Genomic DNA, 21,528 nt, shown 5'->3' with positions numbered 1-21,528 from the left:
TGGGGACACCAAGGTCAGTGAAGAAGGAGTCAAATCCCAGATGGGAGAAGAATGAGGAAATGCCTTAGTCTTGGGCTGAGATTCTCTTGTAAGGCTATGGTGAGGACAGAATTAATCCATCAGACATTTTTTCCCTGTAACTCACTGGGGGGCTGTAGTGTTCTAACTACAGCCATGAGCAGAGGCACCAGTGATGAAGCAAGCAGATGCTGAAGTAGCTGTGATCCAATGAGAAGCTTGAACTGAGAGAGATGAGAAACCTTGCCCCAGGGATAGAAGAAGAAAACCTCTGTTCCCAGAGATAAAAGAAGAGGACTTTTGTTTCTATACTAGAGCAGTTCATCCGTAAAACTGCACCCCAATAAGCTGAAATGACCCATAGTGATAGCTGTGGGAAGATACCAAAAAATGGGAGACATCATGATTGCAGATTTCCAGGTGGCTGCTATTTGTGAAAATTTAAACCACAAGAGAACTGTTTTGTGTGGAAAAGACTCCATGGCGTGGCAAGGGAGACTCCTCTCCCTAAGTGAACTTCAGAAAAATTATTTTAGAAGTGGTAAACTGACTGAAAATACCAAATTTTGTCTCTTTATGTTTTCAGAGAGGAAAGAAAGAGGAGTTGGGGGGAGGAGAAGTATTCTGACAGTTTATTCTGATTTCTTATTATTTTTCTTTTAGTTCTGTTAATAAAGTTTTCTTTACACCCTTTAAAGTTTTGAGCCTGCTTTGCTCTCCTCCTAATCCTTATCTTGCAGCAGAAAATGAGTAAATAATTCTAGTGGGTGCACTGGCATTTGGCCAGCACTAGACTCACTACACCTCCTGTGTACTCATCTGGTACCTCCTTCAGTAGTTTGTGCATGGGGATGGTACAGGGGCAGTGCCAAGAGACCTCAAATCAGGATAAAGAGTATCCACTGCTCTGCCCTCATCCATTGAAGTCATCACTTCAGCACAGACTATCATCAGGTTCATCAGGCATGACTTTCCACATATTTAACATTTCACACTATAATTTAAGGAATGAACCAAACCCTACATTTAACACTTTTTCCATTATTTGCCCCTGTATTTCCTCTGCTCTTCATTGTCTCTCTCCATATCTGAAATTCAGCTAAGCACACCCCAGTACAACCACAGATGGCTGTTCAGTACCTTCACAGACTTGTCATGATCAGAATACAATCCATGGTAATATGGTAGTCACTCATTATCAAAAATGTATTTTTCTTTTAAAATGTTTGAGAGAGTTCACATTACTAAGGCTCATGCTATATATAGCCCCAGGAATAAATTTTAAGTCTCCATAAGCAGGTAAGAAAAATCTCAACTACCATACATTTCCCACACACAACAGTATTTTATAGGTGCAACTATATTTGCATTTAGTTCAGACCAGGATTGTGCTTTTGGAGCAAACCTCCTGACAACCCTCACCTATCACACTTTGTTCCACACCACTGCTCAGGCTGAGTGTGCAAATTGGATTTCTTGGAAGAAAACTGAAGTGGAAGAGACATTCCAGGCATGCTCACTCCAGAGAACACAAATTAGGTTAAAAAGTATTCTGAAATACCACATCCACACACAAATACAACAAACCCACTCTGGCAAGATCTCAGCCCAGAGACAGTTTCCTATAGCAGAGGTTGTCAGGAATTAAGAAGTTCAGCACAGGGTATTTGGCTACTATGCAGAAAAAATTTAAATTTAATCAATGTAAGAAAGATAAAGTTGGTGTCAGAATGCTGATCTAATTTCCACTTCTCCCCAGTCATGCAGGAAAGAACACTGAGTATGAAAACTTCTGATTTGTAGTAACAACAATGCACAGAAGGGCCAGGAATATGTCCAAATAAAAGCAGGATTTTAAGATGCCTGCAACCACCCACACTCCATCTATGACAGGTTATACACAAGGCAACTCTACATTTGCCAATCAGGCATGGAAAAGGCTCACACCAGACTCAGTGAAATCAGTTTTCTTCAGTTGGTGTCTGTCCTCACATGGAAGGATTAAATGCTATACAAAACCCTAAGAAAAACACAGCACAAAGAAATGACTGACTTTGCTGAACGACCTTCAAAAGTCAAAGAACAAAAAACCAGACATGTACCTAAACCCACATTACTTTCCAGGATACTCCAATTATCTGCCATGTAAACATATGTGTTATAGGCCAGCAGAATAATCTACCTTGGAAGAGACCTCTGGAGGTCATCTGGTACAAGCTCCTACTCAAGGCACAGAGAGCTGCAAGATCAAATCAGATTGCTCAGGGCCCTGTTCAGTCCAAGAAAATCTTCCAAGGATGGAGGTTCCTCAGCCTCCCTTAGCAACTCAATTCAGTGCTTACCCATTGTGAAAACTGGTTTTTCCTTGTAAGTTTTGAGGTGGGAAATTCTGACAGGGTTCATTTGCTGCCTTCTCTCCTCTCATGGTGCACATGCAAGAAAAGTCTGGCTGTCTCTTGTCCACACTCACTTGGTGGCAGAGGACAATTAGGTCCTTCCAGAGTCTTATTCTTCTCCTTTAGGCTGAACAAGCCCAGCCCCACACACAGGTTGTCCTCATTATATGCACCCCTTCAGAACCCCTCTCCAGCTTTTCTACACCTTTTATTTGTGTACAGAAGCCCAGCACAGGACATGCTATCCCAGATGTTGCTTCAGCAGTAACTAAAATAAATCAACCCTTCAGCTGCTGGCTCTGCTCCTGCTGCCACAGCACACGAGGCAGCTACCTGGGACTGAAGACTGGAATCTTAACATAGTAAAATACAGAAGCTTCACAGTGAGAAAACAGAAATGAAACACAGCTGGAAGCAAATTTAGCCCTGTCTGCTGCATCCTCAGAGATAGAAGGGCTGCCCTTTGGGGGGCTTTCCATCCAGCAATAAAGTGGCTTCCTGCACTGCAGGAAACTCAACATGTTCTCTGATTCCCTGGGAAGTCCCTCTGCAGTTTGTGCTTCTGTCTTACCAAAACTGTTACACTGCAGGTCTCTTCCTCTTCACCTTTCTTCTCCCCTGCTATTTCCTGCTCTGGAAGCTTTTCCCAGGGCTCAGCTGCTTCCAAGGAAAAAATGACATCTCTTTCAGCAGCTCAGGTTCAGCAGCTCAGGTTTCAGGGTCCAGTAGCTCATAGAAGGCAAATTGAGCTCTGTAAATCACTCTCAGACATTAAAAAAAGAAAAAAAAACATGAAAAAAAAACCCAAAAAACCAACCAAGCAAACAAAAAGAGAAAAAAAAAAAATCAAAACCAAACCACGAACAGAAGAAATAATACACTAATACTAAGCATTCAAATATTATGCAAATACCACCTGTTTCTTAAGAACTTTAAAGAGCTTTGACCAAGACCAACATCTAAATGCTGACCCAATGATCTCGTTTGTGAGCTGAGGAAGTATGGGCTGCATGAGCAGACTGTTAAAATGAGTTGAGAACTTGCTGAACTGACAGGCTGGAACACTAATTATCAAGTGCTCAACATCCATTTGACAAAAAATAACGGGTGAATATCACAAGGGTCAGTATCAGGGCACAGGCTGCTCAGTATCTTCCTAAGCACTTTGGGCAACAAGGCAAATTGCAAATGTGCTGAAAAAAAATTCACTTGAAGGATAATACAGACATCTCCCCAGAGAGGCTGTGGAGCTGCACAGAGGTTTTCAAGAGCTGATGAAAAAAGTCAGAGTTGACCTCAACTTGAGCTGGCAACAGTCCTAAACTTGGAGGTAGAGGCTGGACCAGATGGCCTCCAGAGATCCCTTCCAACCCATGTCTCTGTGATCCTGTGAAGACACAATGCAGGAACTTAACTGCTCAGGACAGCAATAGTAATTTGGGGAACAAACACTCCCAATGAGGAAAAAGCATATCTTAGCCTGACACACAGATGCACCAAATAAAACACTTCCCATTCTACTCAGGGACATGTTACCACTCTCAGACTCAAAAAGAATGTGTTGGTTTCAGACCTCCTTATTATAGGTTTTTAATTATAATGTACATAAGGAAATGCAGGGAGATCTGCTACTTGTAGACTCAAAAAACCTATAGTAGAGAGAGAAGTTAAATTCAAAGTCAAATAATGCAATATACTTTGTATTGCCAAGAGCTTAGAGAAGGGTCTCTCTTTTGTCTGACAAATCTCTGTCAACTCCTCCTTAACTGCCACTTAAATATCACTTTCAGCACATTTTAAATACCTCACTACATTTACCCAAACTTTCAATTACAATATAATTCATCACAATGACTTCTGAGCATATAAAGCCATCCTTTACCTAGCTGGTCTATAGGAACTTCCACCATTGCCAAGAGAAATAAGATGTATACAGGGTTGAACTGCAGTTTGAGAAAACTGTTTTGCAAATAAAACAGTAACTCTCACAGTGATGAGTTGTCTCTCTACCTAAAAAATTTCTTGTGCCCAGTCTGAGTTGCTTGAACTGCTCCAGTAACACATTTGTTTGAAATTTGGTGAGCGGACTTCCTACTGCTGTTATTAAAATTACCTGGCTGTTCTAGTAGTCCAAGAAAATCACAGTGAGCTTCCATATCAGAATTATTTTCCTGAAAGTAGTACACACACTATGTGCATATGCACATGCAACACAGAAAAACAAACAGCAAAATAAATTCATCTGGTAGGTAGGTTTAATATCTGCTCTTACATATTCAAAATACAGAAAAAAGTAATAATCACACTCAGTTCATGCAAACATATTATGCTAATTTTTTTCTACACACAGCAGAAGCATTTTTTGTTATTACCTTAGAGCAGGAAGTTCATAATTAAATGTTCTGACTTAGGATTAACTGAAAAGTCCAAGCTGCATAAATGACATGATATCACCAAGATTACTTAAGGTATTAGAGGGACATGAGTCATATCTACCTAAAAAAAACTGTTCCTGGCATCTCTAGTGTTACATTATTCATTTTGGTTGTGTTTATTCCTCTAGAGTCTAGGACATTATATTAGGTGCTGAACTAACAAGCATCACAGTCCTAACTCAGTTAAGATAACCAATAACCACATCAAAGAGATCAGTTCTCATCACAGGACTTGAATTTTTTTTTCCTTCTTTTCCTTATGTTTTATGCATTTAAAACTACTGATGTATTCAAATATTTCAGGAAGCATTCTCTTCAGTCCATTCATTAACTACCTTTTCATATTAGACAGTGACTGTACCCATTAGGCACCAATTAGCTCTGCTAAGTATTTCTCTGCATATCTGGAGGACATTCTACCTCCCCCACAAAGATAAGAATACCAAAGATTTCTCCCCACCCCTCAGCAGTCAAGTGGAGAAGGCACAAGCGATATATTCTTAAATTAGAAGATTCAAAGTTAAAAGTAGAGCTTTTTATCAAGTTATTTTTTGCCAAAAACAGCCTCCTTAGCAAGGCTGTGCTATGAAAAGCACAAGTACTCAATCTTCTCATTTAGCTCAAAAAACCACTGTAAATGTATTTAAATAATTTACTACTACATATTTCAGCTGATCCCATTCATCTAAACCAGGATGAAACTTTATCCATTTTATGCATTACCTTGCTTTCAAATAATCCTATATACTTCAATAGGGTTTTGCCAAATAAGACAATAAATATGCATAAACGTGGATCAGATTTTAATCTTCTTAATGCAACAGTACTTCTCCTCCTCTACTTTACAAAAAAGAAAAAAAATTATGAGGGTCCCCCTGTAAGAGCCAGGCTTAAGTGCCTTAAATCACTCCTGGGATACATTTGCCCTGTACAAGTGCTGTATTCAGGTGGTCTCTTCTCCTGGGTAAGAAACAAAAGGATGAATGAAAATGGCCTCACGTTGCTCCAGAAAAAGTTTGGATGGGATACTAGGAAACATTTCTTCACTAGAAAGGTTGCCAGGCATTGGAACAGGGAATTGGTGAAATCACCCTCTGGAAGGGCTAAAAAGGAAGGTGGATGTGGCATTTGGGGACATGGATCAGTGGTGCCCATGGTTGGACTCCATGAACCCAGAGATCTTTCCCAACATAAGGACTCTGTGACTGCATTTATCCCAACAACATCCAGTCACAGTAGGTGGAATTGTGATGGTGTCCTTGTCAGGAGAGAAAGATAAACCTGTACACAATTTGGGTCCCAAGCCCTAAATAGACCAATAATCATTTGGTTATGCCTCCTCTCCACAGCACAGAGAGCAAAGCTGCTCCATGACTGAGGATTAGCTGGAATCTCACATTATACTTATGGAGCCCTTGCCAGAACAAGATTTGATTTACAGCAGCCCATGGCAACAGCATTACATATGCCATATTTATTAGGATTGAATTCCTTCTCAGTACATGCTCACCAACATTCAGTTGAGTGACTCAAAGCAATAAATCTATTTTAGGTTTTAAAGAAAACTATAACAAGCAAGACAAAAGAGAAGTTGCCTTTAAAACCAATTTAATCAGTGGGCTCTAAACTACTGCTCTCCTCCAGTTTGTCCCTTCTCTCAGCTTTGTTACTAAATCAGGTGTAATCACCTATTTACACCACTTTACCTGGTAGTGCTGCTGCAATGGTCACAAAGGACAACAGAACCTATTTTACCAGGTTTCCAAGCAAGCACAACACAGAAATTATTTCAGTCTGACTCCCTACCTATATACAGGATACCACAGATGGAATAAATGCACAGAATAAGAGAAGACTTCAAAATGTTGAAGATAAAATGCTAGAAGCTGAGTTCAGGTGCTGAGCCACAATATAATCAGGCAATTAATCTAGGACCACTACAGGAAAAAACACTGCAAAAGAAATCTGATAGTAATAATAATTCCTCTGTAAAACTATTTTGCATGGCTGAAACCAAAACACATTTAGGGTGAACACTGCTGTCCTAACTCCACAAAACTAGCAAGGATTAAAAAGTGCATTTTGTATTTAATATTCCAATGGTGGGGTATTTAAAACTCCATTCCTTAGCAAATATTATCTCTCCCTCTTCCAGCAAGTGCTGTGTGGTGCAGGGACGAGTCAGCAGATGGCACCCATGACCAGAGCACACACACCCTGATGGCCCTTAGCTCACACTCATGGGCTGGGTTATTCACAAAAACCTGGCATTTCTTTCTCTACCAGCCAGGATTTTCCCTTATACCCTGTAAATGCTCTAAGTGTGTATAAATCAAGTTCACCTTCACTACCAAGGTGACTTGCTGCATGATATTCAGACATCAGAAAGAAGTGGAATGGCGTTTTTCACTTTCATAATTTTAATCTCAAACTCCACAGTATCAGTGTTTTTACCCCAGTTTACATCAGTTTCTGTGCAAGAATGCCAATTGCAAATGCTCCCTTTCACCTTGCCAAACACACACCTAAGATACAACCTCAAAAAATAAAAAAGAAAAAATCAACATACAGGTTGATGCAATCAAATTAGGCAACTTAGGTCAAAAGCCAGAAGGCATTAAAAATAACCTAAAATTCTCTTAAAAATCAGTATCACAATACTGACACAACTCATGTTTTTTTGGTCTGGGGTTAACAGCAGTCCTTATGCTACAAGAATGTGGATAAAGGGTAGCTGAAGGTCCTCAATAACAAAATAAGGTAGAGAGGGCATTAACTGCCAATGTAAAGAAAAAGCAAGACAGGTACTAAATATTTCAAGGAGACTGGACTACCCAGAAACCCTATACTGCATATTTGCAGTATATAAACCACATAAAATTCTAAAATTCTGAAGAAGTCACTGTATTCACATGATTTTCACCTTATAAAGAATTCTCTGAAAATCCAGTGCTTGTTATTGTTCTCATTCAGACTCCACCATCCCTTCTGCCCTTTAGTTATACCACTAGAAAGTAGTTGGTTTTTACACAAAACTAATTCTCATACCAAATGCAGATCTCTGCAGCACTTTTTTTTCTTCTTCCTCCTGTTAGTTAGAGAAAGAACAGGCTGGAAAAATACAGGGTTGTGCTGAGAATGCAAGACATGGAAAAATCTCATCTTCACTCAGGCTACTGATAAGGTGTACATCCATCTCCTTCTGTTTCAAGACTGACAAATATCAGATAAGGATTTAATTCTTAGGCCTGAGGTAAACACATGGAATTCAGACACGTAGCTTGGACCAGCTATTTTAAGCAGCTCCTTGTGCTGTCGCCACACGGCATCAATCACATCATACATTTTAGATCAACAGAAAGACTGGGATGCAGCAGGGCTCTGAATAGATAATCAGAACTGTGCTTCACTACATGACAGCTCCACCAAAAAAAATTCTCAAAATCTAAATACATGCACAGGACAAACTGCATCTGCTATATATAGGTCAAAAACCAGCAGGGAGTCAGAAAAACTTTCATTCAGAATTTTAAGAGCGATTGATTAAGACAACAAAACAATTTATTTGGGAAACACTTATTAAAAGATATAAGCTTTTTCATTTAAATAATTTGAAATTGGAATATAAAATCAGGAAGACAGATTATATTCCTAAGAAACACTTTGACACCATTTGGGCTTTGTGTTTCTCCCTCTTAACTGTGAGCAAATCACAGGAGCAGCTGCATCACAGAGCACACAGCAGGCAGAATGGACAGCAGGTACAGAAATACCCGAAAGGAAGATTTGTAGTTAAAGATGCAAAAGATAAAGGGATTTCCAGAAAGGAAGGACAACATAACAGAATTCAGTGATGTATTTCCACAGCTCCTGTTGGCAGCAGCAGACTTTAAAGGAATTTGGAAGTGTCTGTGACCAAATCCCTCAAGTGAGACAGTTTAGAGCAGCTCTGCACGTTTATTCAGAGGAACAGGATCACCATATGTAAGAACTGAATGGGTCCAGAAATTGCTCATTTAAGTATCTAATATTATAGATCCCAAATTGGGTCTCTGCTTGTTAAGGAAACATTCCTGGGAGAATCCACACAAAAGCTTTGCAAAGACAAAAAAGTGAAAGCAAGCAGTGCCAGCTTGTTGACGTACATTAGAAATGTCTGATATCACACAGGAGGCAGCCTCTGGGCTCTGTCAGTGCTCTCAGTCTGTACATGGCCCTGTCCCAGGAACTCAAAGAAAACCATGCAAAAATAACTTCAGTCCCCAAACTGGCAGAAGGCTGATTCAGATGGCCCTGTGGCTCAATGCAACACAACCTCAGCCATGTGAAATATCCATTCCTTTCTCTTCAAGACTGCTGGTATTTCAGTCTGAGTGAACTGGCTTTGCCTTCAGTCAGGGATACCACAAAATCCAGCTGTTTAACAAAAAACAAAATAAAATCAAAAAAAGGAAAAAGAAAAAAAAACTATCACCAAAAGCTTAAAAGAAGAAATAGAAAAAAACAATCAACATCCAAAAGAGTAATGAAGAATAAAAATGAAAGAAGCATGAGTTTCTTGACTTTATCATGGCTTTTGTAAGTCAGCCCATGGTACATGTCAGTCTGATATGAAGGCCTTAACACAGGAGACATCTCCCTCCCCATTGAGGGCTGGTACCTCATTTCCTCAGCATCCTCTGCAGTTCCCAGCTTGTCCTTCCCTTGTGAGGCAGCCACACACTGGAAACACAGGGATGAAACCATCTGATTTCCCCCCAGTGCTGGATCCAGTAAAATTAAATGGAACATTTCTACATTCTGCATGATGCAGTCTTACAATGTCTTTATACTTTTTTAGCTCACCACAAGGCCAGGTAAAGCCAACACAGAGATTTGAGTCCACCCTGCTGCAGCACAAGAGTTGTTTCATTACTCTCTTGCCAGAGATATTGTAATTCTATTTTCCCATTTTACTGTCATCTTAACTTCCAGCTCATCAGTCCCTGTCACATGGAAGGCTTCTCTTATCCCTCAGAGACAAACACATTACATCTACCATATCTGCAATGCCTCTGCTTCTGGATTAAGTTTCAAAGCCCAGTACAAAAGTTATGTAACTTAAGCAGGGTAGAGCATCCAGAAAATGCAATCAAATTAGAAGAAAACAACCTTAAAGTAATCACATTAAACCAAGACAATTTTAAAAAGTACATTCACACACACTACACAGGAGACTGACAATCTGAGCAAAATCCTCACTGGTGGAATGGTATCAGCAGATCTTGTTGCACTGGGATTGGACCTGAGAACAAAATCGTGGAGAAATTTTTGCACTACTGCAGCAAATGCTAAAATTTCCATCGGCTGGAAAAGAATCAGGAATTCATCTGGCACAGAAGAAAACATGTTTTCAAATGCACAGAAGTAACTGATAATTTGTATCACCTTGATCAACTATGATCAGATGACCTTTGTGCTCAAATCTGCTGCATATTCTTAATTAATGCCACAATCTTAAAGCTGCCATCTCTCCCTTCTCTACTCTGTATTTTCTGACACCACCTCCCCATATCCCTCATTTTCTAACATAATATTCCTCTCCAAGCAGTATTGTTTTATCCACCTCTATTAACCACTAGTTTATTAATTGCATTTAACTCTTGCACAGTGTTAACATATTTTGAATGAAATATTTGAGAAATTCCCTTAAATAAGTGGAAATTACAGTTGTAAATTTACTGTTTTGAATGTGATTAAACTATAGGGTTGCTTCTGTAAATGCAGTGTCTTTGTGCACTGCTAATGAAGGCTGACCTTCACTTAGCAGCCTTTTCCTTGGGCCAGAAAACTGATATCAGAACTTGTGGTTGGATTAGGACCTCTGATGCTATTAAAATAAAGAACAGCTGTTGCCCTAACCACATTAGAATGGCTTTACTGCACTTTTTGATTACTATCAGCTAGAAAAACAGGATTTTTGTTGATTTCAGAGTGACAGCTTGCTGGAGAGAGAAAGGCAAAACTGTGTTTGATTATTAGCAGATATTTGCTGATAAGAACTACTTAGTGGGACAAACCAGACTCTTCTATAAATTACATAAAGGCAGCTTTTCCCTTTGGGAGCTGTAGCTCTTGCTCATGTCAGCAGATACCAGAAGGGTTGACTTCTTCCTTTAATATGCAATGTGCTCAATGAGGCCCAAGGAAGTTCCTGCAGAGTTCATGGCTGTGCTTTATTCCAAGTGTGACCTGCTATCTTATCATCTTGGCTTTTATTGCTTTATAAAAACATGCCATGACTTAGATTGCCAGACAAGAAAAAAAAAGGAGGAAAAAACCCAAACAGGAGTAACACTGCTCAAGAATAGCAAGTATCCCCAGTTACAACAAATGTTATCATCCCAGAAAAAAATATATCCTGCTATCATCCTAGAGAAGAAAGGCTCAATATTCTGTGCCCATGCAGTCAAACTCCAGTATTTTCAAGAAGGATAACTCAGAAGGAGTTATCAGAAGGATAAATCAGAAGGAAAAGTCAACCAACACCAAAACTCAGTCAGCAGAAGTCCCTGGCTGAACCCCCATTCCAGCTAACCCCGGTGGAGTTCAGAGAAAGCCAGAGCAGCCTCAGTGTTCCAGGCCAGATACAACTTCCTCAAAGATCAAAAGGCATTTGAGTCCAGGAATTCAGTTCAACCTATTACAGGAGACAGACAGCTGCCAAGTGCAATCTTAACCTAAATCTGTACAGTGTTTAGGAATATCTAAATCAGACCTACCCACAGTTAATCCATTGTGGCCATTGTGCTGGAGAAAGGAGTAATTAAGAGGATGATTTTTTACTGACTTACACCAAGATTTTGAAACTTCCTGTGGCTCCCAGAGCCTGTTTACTCATGTCATAACTGAAGGCCCTCATAAATCTTGGCATGGATTCAGTAACACCTTTGGTAAAATGTCTAATTATTCAAAAGTCTGTATTTTAGTAGAACTGGTAAGAAAATTATATTCCAATTAAAAAACAAAAAAGGAAATACCCTGAATGGTCCTTTCCCAGGAAAGATTTCCCACCCATCCTGGTTTGAGATAACACATTCCCTCTAGACTGCAGAGTAGAACACAGCCACAGAAAGCCAACACTGGAAGAATTTTTCCATAGTTGCTCTTAAGGAAAAAAAGTACGTTTCCAAATTTAAAAAGCAGACAGTAACTGCTGTCTTGTGTGTTCTGGAAAGAACATTAATCAGGTTATTTTTGTAATTTACAAACAACTAGTATAGCTAAATGCTTTGAAGCACTACTTCAGATTTTAGCTGCAAGGAATACAGGCCTACCTTTAACCCAGTTGGTTTTTTGCCAGGCATGTTCTCCCATCGAAACAGGGGCACTTGTGCTACCAAGAACACTGTGCATGGATGGGAAAATAACCTCAAGGACTGGAACAATTATTACACAGCATCCACATGACAGACAGAGGCCTTTCAGACCCAGAAATACTTGTTACTAACTTCTTGGTTGGTTGAGGAGTTTTTTTGTTTAAAGAGAAGACAACACCAGCAGCACCACAAAAACACCAAACCACATTTTCAGAGCAGAATATTGATGCAATTGAAGAATATTCAGGGATGAGTAATTCCTGCATGCTAACAGCATCATCTCCAGAACAACCCAAAGAAGATGGAAGGAATGCCTAAACTACACTGACAAGTCCTTACAGCTCCTTTGGAAATTCTGCAGATCACCTCAGAGGAAATTACCATCAGACCCTATATACATACATAAATGCAAGTTGTCTTGTTAAGAGCTACAAGAACAGCCTGAAATCACCTCCTTATAAATATGCATTGACATTCTGAATATGCAAAACACACCAATCAAAGTTAACTCATTTTCTGCCTCTGAACCACAACGAATACTCAACATATCCCAAATGTCAGTGAAGGTGAACTTCCCTACTTCCCCTTCTCCAGTAAAACCTCAGCTCCCTATGGTTGCTGTGGCTTGAGACCTAAGGAGTTCCAGACACTGAGATGCTCTGTGGATGTTTAGAGAGTTCACATGCTACAGGACATCCACCTTCATGAAGTTACTGCTTTTCTTATTGCAGCTCCTCAACAGAACTCACACCTGACCTGTGAGCAAAGCACAGGAACAACAGCTACAGGGAGGAGCTGTGACACCACATCCCATTCCAGGTGCCAACACAGAGCTGGATTACAAGGTCCAGCTGCTACACCATGGGGTAAAAGGGAAGTTTATGCAGCACAAATGCAGAACTGTAGAATAGTCTGAGTTAGAAGGGATCTAAAGAGATGATCTAGTTCCATGGCAGGGACACCTTCCACTAGACCAGGCTGCTGCAAGCTCCAACCAAGCTGTTCTAGAACACTTCCAGGGATGAGGCATTCACATCTCTTGGAAACCTGTGCCATTGAGGGCCTCATCACTCTCACAGTAAAGAATTTCTTTTTAATATCTAATGTCAACCCACCCTCCCTTTAGTTTAAGGCCATTTTAAGGCTAAATATCAACAGCTTCTTTCAGTTGGAGAGAGAATGTCCATAATGAGCCTGAAAAAATCAGGCTTACCACTCCAGCAGTCAGATGGAATATCAGATGCAGAGCATGGAAGGTCACAGGTGTTTTCAGACAAAACACTGTATTGCTCAGAGATGGTTCATAGGAAAAGTTTTTCAAATTAGTTACAGAAAAAAGTGCAGTAGAAAATGAAAGAGTGCATATTTCTTAATGCAAGAACAGCCTCCTAAAGCTTTATTTTAGTGCTTCCAAAAGTGCATACAAAAAAAGCAGTGCTTGGCTGTCTGCAAACAAGCACCCAGGGAAAAGTGCAAAATAGGATTCCCAGGGGGCAGCTGTGATTCATGAAGGACACTGCTCCTGCAGCCACTCTTTGCAAGCTCTCTGTATTTTCATTTTATTGGATGCACAGACAGTGCATAGTAAAGAAACACTTCCATCTTCACAGAATGACAGGGAATAACACTCATCCCATTTATAAAGCTGGACATAGAAAAGTAGGTGGATTCCACTGCATGAGGCACAGTCTGCTTCAAGCAGCAGCTTCTGATAATGTTATCATATCAACCAGCACCAACCTTAAAAGGTAGAAAAACTGAAAGTAAAACAAAGCAACAGCAAGTGTACCAGGAAGGCAAAGTGAAGCCTGCATTCCTTTCCAGCCTTGGAGCCTGACTTCATCTTTGCTAGGGTGACCTTCCACTGGGTCCAGGCTTGAATACTAATATTAGACTAAAAAGAAGTGTGCCACCCTCTAAATATAATGATGACTCAACACCTAGAGGCTTCAGTGACGTAATATGAACAAAGAGATTCTGACTTCACAATCTAGATGCTTAAAACTCAAGTCAAAAGGAACAGATTTTCCTTCCCCTGCAGACACACATCCTGCCTAGAGCCTCCCAGAGCATCATCTTGAATTAGCCTGCATGAAAAGGGAACTGGAGAAACATTTCACACATGGCAGCAGACACACTGGCTCCACTTTGTTTAAAAGGAGCACTGAACAGACACATTTCAATTATCTGCTTCAGTCAAAGCATCAGCAGGAACTTTCAGTTCCAGAATTAACATATAAAAGTTAAAGACAACACAGCACACCAGTGAGCAGTCCAGTGTCTTTCAGTGAACCTTAAAAATAAAAATAGCAGCATGAAAATGGACCTTGTTGAGAAATCTGAATGCAAGTTCAAAGGGAAAAAAGCCTTTACAAGTAAGGCTACAAAGAGTTCTTAAAGCATCACCCTTGGACAAATATTTCAGCACCCACCTGAGGGAGCCTGAAATATTTTTCAAGATCCAAGTTCAATAATACATCTTAAAAAAAAAAAGTCAGAGGAAGTTTAACAGAGGCTTCTGCAGTAAGAGCAAGCAATCATCCAATATATGTAAATAAAGTTGTAATGTGAAAGAATCCCTCACGAAAATAGTAATTGTTTTCATAGTAAAGTCCTTCTATTAAAATAGGATTATCTTTTCCATTGCCTTGTTAGTTTGACTTTTCTCCTTCCTGCCCCACCCCACCTCCATTAAGCTCATGGTTCAGAAAATGCATTTTTAATCACCTTCACTCCCCAACCTTGCATTCCCACACTGGCCCTCTGCATCAGAAGAATTAGTATACACTTCAAGAAGTGCTCATAGATTGGAAGAGGTCGGAAAGGACCTCTGAGGGTCAACCTTTCCAACACACCCCTGGCTCAAGCAGGGTCAGCTTGAGCTCAGCTCTCCAGGACCATGTCCAGACAGCTTGGAGTATCTCCATGGGGAGAGAGACTGCACCACCTCCCTGGGCACCCTGTGGTAGCACTGCCACAGCAAAAAACATTTCCTGATGTTCAGAAGGAACCTCCTGCATTTCAGTGGATGCCTGAGGCCTCTGCTGCTGGCACTTGGCACCCCTGAAGAGAGTCTGGATGAGCCCTGTTTGCACCCTGCCTTCAGGGGTTCACACACACTGCTCAGATCCACCTGAGCCTGCTCCAGCTCAACAGGCACAGCTCCCTTGGCCTTTCTTCAGAGCAGACAGGCTCCCATCCCTTCATCTCTGTGACCTCCCTCCAGTATGTCTACATCCCCCTCATGTTGGAAATTCCAGAACTGGAAACATTTGATCAGTATTTTCTCATGCAGAAATAACAATATATCTCCTATTGGCTTAGATTACATTGGCAAGAAAAAGCACTTGGTGGACTTTGGCTATCACTGCCTAGACAGCTTCACCATAACTAAACTGCTCAGAAACTGATGAATCATTCTTTATCTGAAATAAAACCATCAAGTTTAACTGGTGCTCCTTCCAATTTCAGCCAAAAGAATGGTAAAAAAAGGAGCATGCAGCTTCTAAAATGCTTGAGGAAACACATCCTTCCCTCATGAAAACATATTCTAATAATGAATATTATTAGCTTTGTCTAAGTGTCTCCTGAGGCACTACAGCGTCTGAAGAAACCATCCTAAGAGACAAAGATGGTTCACTTTGACAGTGTGTTTACCAGCCCCAGCCTGAAGGAAGCTGGAGTCACAGAACAGAAAGGTTGGTTTTACAAACAGGGATACATGCATAACAAAAGCACAACAAAAGAGTTACCAGCACAGTTTAAGGGCTATGGGGAGCAATTAATCCCTGAACTACTCGAATGCCCACCCTCAGGAGTTATCAGAGTCATGGCCTTTGGCTCACCAACACACTTGCTTTATCAGGAAAGCTAAAAGGAGCAGCATCTCCCATCCAGTCACACTACCAACCAAAAATAAGTCTCAATTTTGCCATATCTTGCTCACACATAAATAGTCCAATCAATGTGACAAAACCCAGGGTTAAAGGCATAATTTTATTTTTTGCTTCTTTACAGTAAGATTTCCATGACCCAATCAAGTCAGTGCTGTACATTCCAAAACACCAAATTAATCTGCCCCTACCATTAACAGCTTTATGCCAAAACAAATGATCAGAACACAGGACAGTGACAGGGGCACAACCAAATGTGATCCCAGCCTAGCAACAGATTATCCTGTTGGATAATCTTCTCCACACCTTTGCTGGGTTTTAGGAACTAAAAAGCTCTGTATTTCGAGCACACTGTAAAGAAGATGAAATTTTATTTTCCACAGGAAGGTGCAGGCTGTCCATGATGGGAGTGGAGATAAGCAAAGCCACCATCCCTCAGCTACAGCAAGCTGCAATCCTTCTCAAGCTGCACAAATCCTTAAATGCCCATAGTATGGACCCAGTTATCTGGGGCATTCTCCTGATCCAAGCACACATTTCTTTCCAGGAACACAGCCTGGAAGGTAGGAAAATAATTTTTGACCAGATGCTCTGTTACTGAAGCAAGATCAGTTGTAGGGAGCATTAATCTGTATTCCCCCTTTCTTCAGTGTTTCAGGGCAGTCAGTTCCAAGCAGCTCCCTTGAAGCCTGATGGCAAACTCATCTTCAGATCCCAGAGTCCACAACTCTTGAGGCTCAGCATAGTGAGACCTCAGGGTGCCAGCCAGGAGAAAACCCAAGCTGTGTCTTTCCCTGCAAAGGACACAGCCTTCAGCTGCCAGAATTCCTCACCTTCAGAGAATGAACATCCAAACCCAGGCTCCCTGCAGGTGCCATCATTGCTTTTGACAGGAGACTGAATCCTTTCTAAGAGGGATTGTAGATGCACAGCACTGGTGAGAGGGTATTTCTGACAAAGGACTCAGAACAAACCAAATCAGCTTATCCCCAGCACAGGTGTACGTGCTGCCAGGAGCTGCTGCAAGGCCACATTGCAGCACAATCTGGAATTTACCCTGTATCTGATACAAAGGAGTTAAATGCCTTCAAATTAAAACCTGTCTTTAGTGAGTGCATTGCTTAGATATCAGTGTGTTAGAAGTTTGAATTTGACATTTCAGCCCCTTGAACACCTCAGAAAATGCAACTTTAGAACTGACATGGTAACTTCTTTAATGCTGTTCCATGCTAAAGCCACTCAGAACGTTCCACACCAATTCAAACCAGCCATTTACAATGAGGGACTTCTCTGGCTTCCTTTACTACTAACTTGTAACTTCCAATCATATATTCACTTTACTCCTAAAAGTGCAGGTCAAGAGTAAAAGTTAAAAATACATTACAAAAAGCTTTACTTTCTGCAGAATGAACACCACAAAGAAACAATTTTAGATATAATCATTACTGTAGCACATACTTTTTAGAAGCTTAGTGTACCATTACGTGTACTTTGGGTGAATGTATAATTGAAGATATGATTGTTAGCACCATTTATGAACAGTGATCATGTGAGATTTTAAAATTTAGCTTAGCAACTTGACAATATTTTTATTTTGAATTCGTGTGTGCTCTTATCTTGCAGCAACAGTTATTAATAGAAAGGATTATGGATATTAATCAACGGGAAACACAAGAACATGTTCTACAGGAATAATAAAAACCATCATCAACTCCCCAGGTTCTTGGATTTAATGAGAAATCTGAAGGTAATCCCATCTTGTTAAATAGAGACTTAGAGGAGTAAGCACTTACCTGCAAACAGAGCTTGAACCCTCGGCAGGCACAGGGCGTGCCCAGCCCCACGTGGCACAGAACATCCACCTCCACAACCCAGCTGCTATTCTTGAGACACATCCCTAAGTCCTGCAAGTCTTTGGGGATTGCTATCCCACATACTTACATAATCAGCCATTCCATTTTCTAACTAAGCCAGCAGCTAAATACCAGAATGCAGCTCTCAAAAGGGAAAGCTCAGGAGCAAGTGGGGATAGAATCTCTGCAGGGCAAACAGAGAGATTCTCTACTTCCAGGTGGGCTTCTGTTTTCTCCCTTTAAAACTGAACTTTCAGACCCCTTAACTTTAGTCAAGCTCATTAACAGATGGTGAGAAAATTCTGGAAAATGGCAGAATGTAAATGCAAGATGCTTATTAGCAAAAGGCCTGTTCAATAAAATAGGGAACTGGTTTTCAAAACTGCAATTTAGAGTGTAGAATTTGTAATATATAAATGCCCATTTTAATGCTCATATTGCAGCACTAATCTATATTACTCACACATACACAGGACATTATCACAGAAGATAAACATGCCTAAAAAACTAAACCTGAATAATTTCACTTGTACAGCCTCACCAGACATCACTTGCAGTACCTTTAACAGGGAGCCTGTATCCTTAGAAATCTTGTTTTATTCCTCTTTTATCTGGAAATCTCCCCACTAAAAAATCTTTGTCCATTCTGGCCTGCTCTGGTCCCAGTGATTTTGTAGTTTTATCTGGGTACCTCAGACAGTTTCAGGCAAAACCCACTGTACCACTGCCAGCTCGTTTCTGAATTGAAAATTCTGAACAGGACGCTCAAGTAGCTTGAGATGTGCCTATAACAATTAGCTCAGACTCATCTCATCAGACAATAAAGCCCCAAGCTATCAGTTTTATATTCTTGCAGTCTCAGTCAGAAATAACACTAGACTAAGAAACAGGAACTGAATGCTTCCTACAAGAGTTGCTTTTTTGTTATTATTACTATATTAAGACCATGTTGTTCTCAGCATTGTTTCAGATTAATTGCAGAGTTCAAAATATTTTCATGAAGTTTCTCATGTGCTTTTATCTAGAAAATCTGAAGTGAATGACAGTGAGAACACAGTATTACAGATAACTTAAAACACACCAGACCTTATCTCTCTTCTCTACAAGTGCATGGAAGGAGGCTGGAGTGAGGCAGGTGGCGGTCTCTTATCCAAATTAGCCATCAGTAAGACATAAGGAAAAGGTCTCAAGGCATGCCAGGGGAGGTTTAGCCTGGATATTAGGAAAAAATCATCCACCAAAAGGGTTGTCAAGCATTGGAACAGGCTGCCCAGAGAAGGGGTTGAGTCACCAGCCCTGGAGGGGTTTAAAAGATGTGTACGTGTGGCACTTGGGGACACAGTTTAGTGCTGGGCTTGGCAATGCTGGGCTAACAGGTGAACACAGTCTTAAAGGTCTTTGCCAACTTAAGGATTCTCTCATTCTGTGAGAAAATACAGAAAGGCAGCCTCTCATCTCAGTGATCTGTGATCAGCAAGCAGGAGCAGCCATCACATGTTTGACTTTGCTGTTCCCACCATCCCTGCAGCCAAGGTTGCCATGAAAACACAAACCTTCATTTCACTATTCTGCAAATCTCAACAAAAGAAAAACATTTTTGTTGACCTCAACTGACAAAAAGGCTTTTAAGCTCTTGAAATAAACGTCAAAGCAGAATGCTGCTGTCACCTAAGAAAGATGACATATTTGTGATCAAGTTTCTTTGCATGAAACTGATGAAACTGTTTCACTGACAGCAATAAACAGATATAAAAGATAGGTTCTCTTACAGGGAAATCTGGAAACAGACACTGTACCTTACTGTCCTCATCCTCAAACACGGACTGGTGAACATTACAGGCAAAGAGAGAATTTGGGAGATCGTTGAAATCGATTATTTCATGGAAGTCTTCCTCTGCAAAACATCTCTTGAGGCCGTTGTCTCCATTGATAGAGTAGAGCAGGAACTGTCCTCCATCCTCAGGGATGCAGCCATACTGGCCAAGGCCCCTCATTCCAAAGAAGTAAGAATCTCCCCTCATCCCTGCAGCACAGAGAAGAGAACATCACACAGTTACACAATGTACTTAAATGTTCATATCCACAAGGAAACCCTGAGATTCTAAAGTCTGGGGGCTCTATTGGTACAAAGTAAATTTCACACAATTCCAAGGCAACAATTGGCCTCTGACACAGGGCAATGAGACCAGTCTCACCAAGGTTCAAACAGGGGCTTTAACTTCATTTATTAGCACAGAAAATGCCTAAACATACCAGTGCAAGCTTCTGAACACAAGCAAATAGACATTACTTAAGGGCCCCTTGCCCTGTGAGAAAACACTGCTGTATTTGGGTTTAAAAGAACCATCTTTGTTACTGGGAAGGCTGCTGGTGCTTCTGAGTCTGCAGCCAACTCAGGAAGCATAATGCTCAGGGTAAGAAGAACTTTGAAAATAACTTTGCAATTTAAACCAGGCTTCAAGAAAAAAAAAAAAAAAAACCAAAAAACTAAATAAAAGACCCTTATGGAAAGGAGCATGAACACAGCATCATCAAAAATCAGTACAACCAAGACATATCTCTGCCACACAGAACACAGCCAATTTCTTCTACAGTTTAGGCTGGTTTTCAAAGCCCATTAGCAATTTCTTTGCATCTTAACCACACCAGGTAGCAAATAAAGTTAAGGGAAGAGTGGACTCAAGATGACTTTCAGCACTTTTAGGAAAGTCCTGCTGATTTTGGAGCCTTTATCCCAAATGCATCAGTAGATAAAGGTAATTTTAAAGCACACAAATTGATGGGCACACATAATGAGCCCATACATAAAATGGTATAACTACTGATAAGAGAAAGCTTCATGCCAGCCAAGGGGAGTAAGTCAAGGTCCAATTAATGATCAGTGTGTTAATTAGTATTTAATCAGCTATTTACCAGTCCTTAGTAGACATCAACTTATTGCATCTAGAGAGCCCCAGTGAGTTAATTAGAAGTTTACTGGATAATAATCTATTCCTTTTTATTTCTTTCAATAACAATATGCAATCATTAGCTGCTTTTTCTCCTAGCACAAGCATTTAGAGAGTTACATAAACTCAGTGTGCTCATCTGTTCTGCTCTGCCCTTGCTCTCTTGCATACTCGCTATTCTCTATAAATAGCTGTAAATATTAGCTCAAACACACTATATAGAACTGCTGTCCAAAATTAAAGCATATGGGTTTATTACACTTAATCTCAGTAAAGCTAAATTATGGAGCTAATTTGCTATGGCTGTGCCTTTCATATAACCTCTGCTCTGAAATGAGATTTGGATGATGACAGAGCACATCATTCCATAACATAAGGTTATGGAAATATCAGTAATTGCTATTGCTGGAGTCTCAGGGCTAATGACAGAAGTTCTCAAGTACACAAGCTGAAGCCATGCTCAAAAGTACTGTGTTAACCTGAGGATGGGTTTTCAGGCTGTCAAACACACACTTTGCTTTCAACATCTCAGCCCAATACTAGCACAACTACCTCCAACTAATTTCAGTTTAGAAATTAAATTCTAAATTCTGATTGGAAAGAGGAAGCCTGAACAACTGGCAGAAG

At 40.4% G+C, this 21,528-nt stretch overlaps 1 protein-coding gene across 1 annotated transcript in view; it reads right to left on the bottom strand.

Moving 5' to 3' along the window:
* Positions 1-21,528, bottom strand: part of RCAN2 (regulator of calcineurin 2) — an 84,747-nt gene that overhangs the window by 56,974 nt on the left and 6,245 nt on the right. The window contains exon 2 of the mRNA XM_064709894.1: positions 19,750-19,976. Within this exon, the coding sequence (XP_064565964.1) occupies positions 19,750-19,974 (225 nt within the window). The 5' untranslated portion in view covers positions 19,975-19,976. The remainder of the gene's footprint in view (positions 1-19,749; positions 19,977-21,528) is intronic.

Source organism: Zonotrichia leucophrys, chromosome 3 (genome assembly GCF_028769735.1).
Source record: "Zonotrichia leucophrys gambelii isolate GWCS_2022_RI chromosome 3, RI_Zleu_2.0, whole genome shotgun sequence".
In the NCBI taxonomy this organism is placed as follows: domain Eukaryota; kingdom Metazoa; phylum Chordata; class Aves; order Passeriformes; family Passerellidae; genus Zonotrichia; species Zonotrichia leucophrys.
The sequence above is the reverse complement of the archived record's forward strand: the minus strand, read 5'-3'. Positions and strand labels throughout refer to the sequence as shown.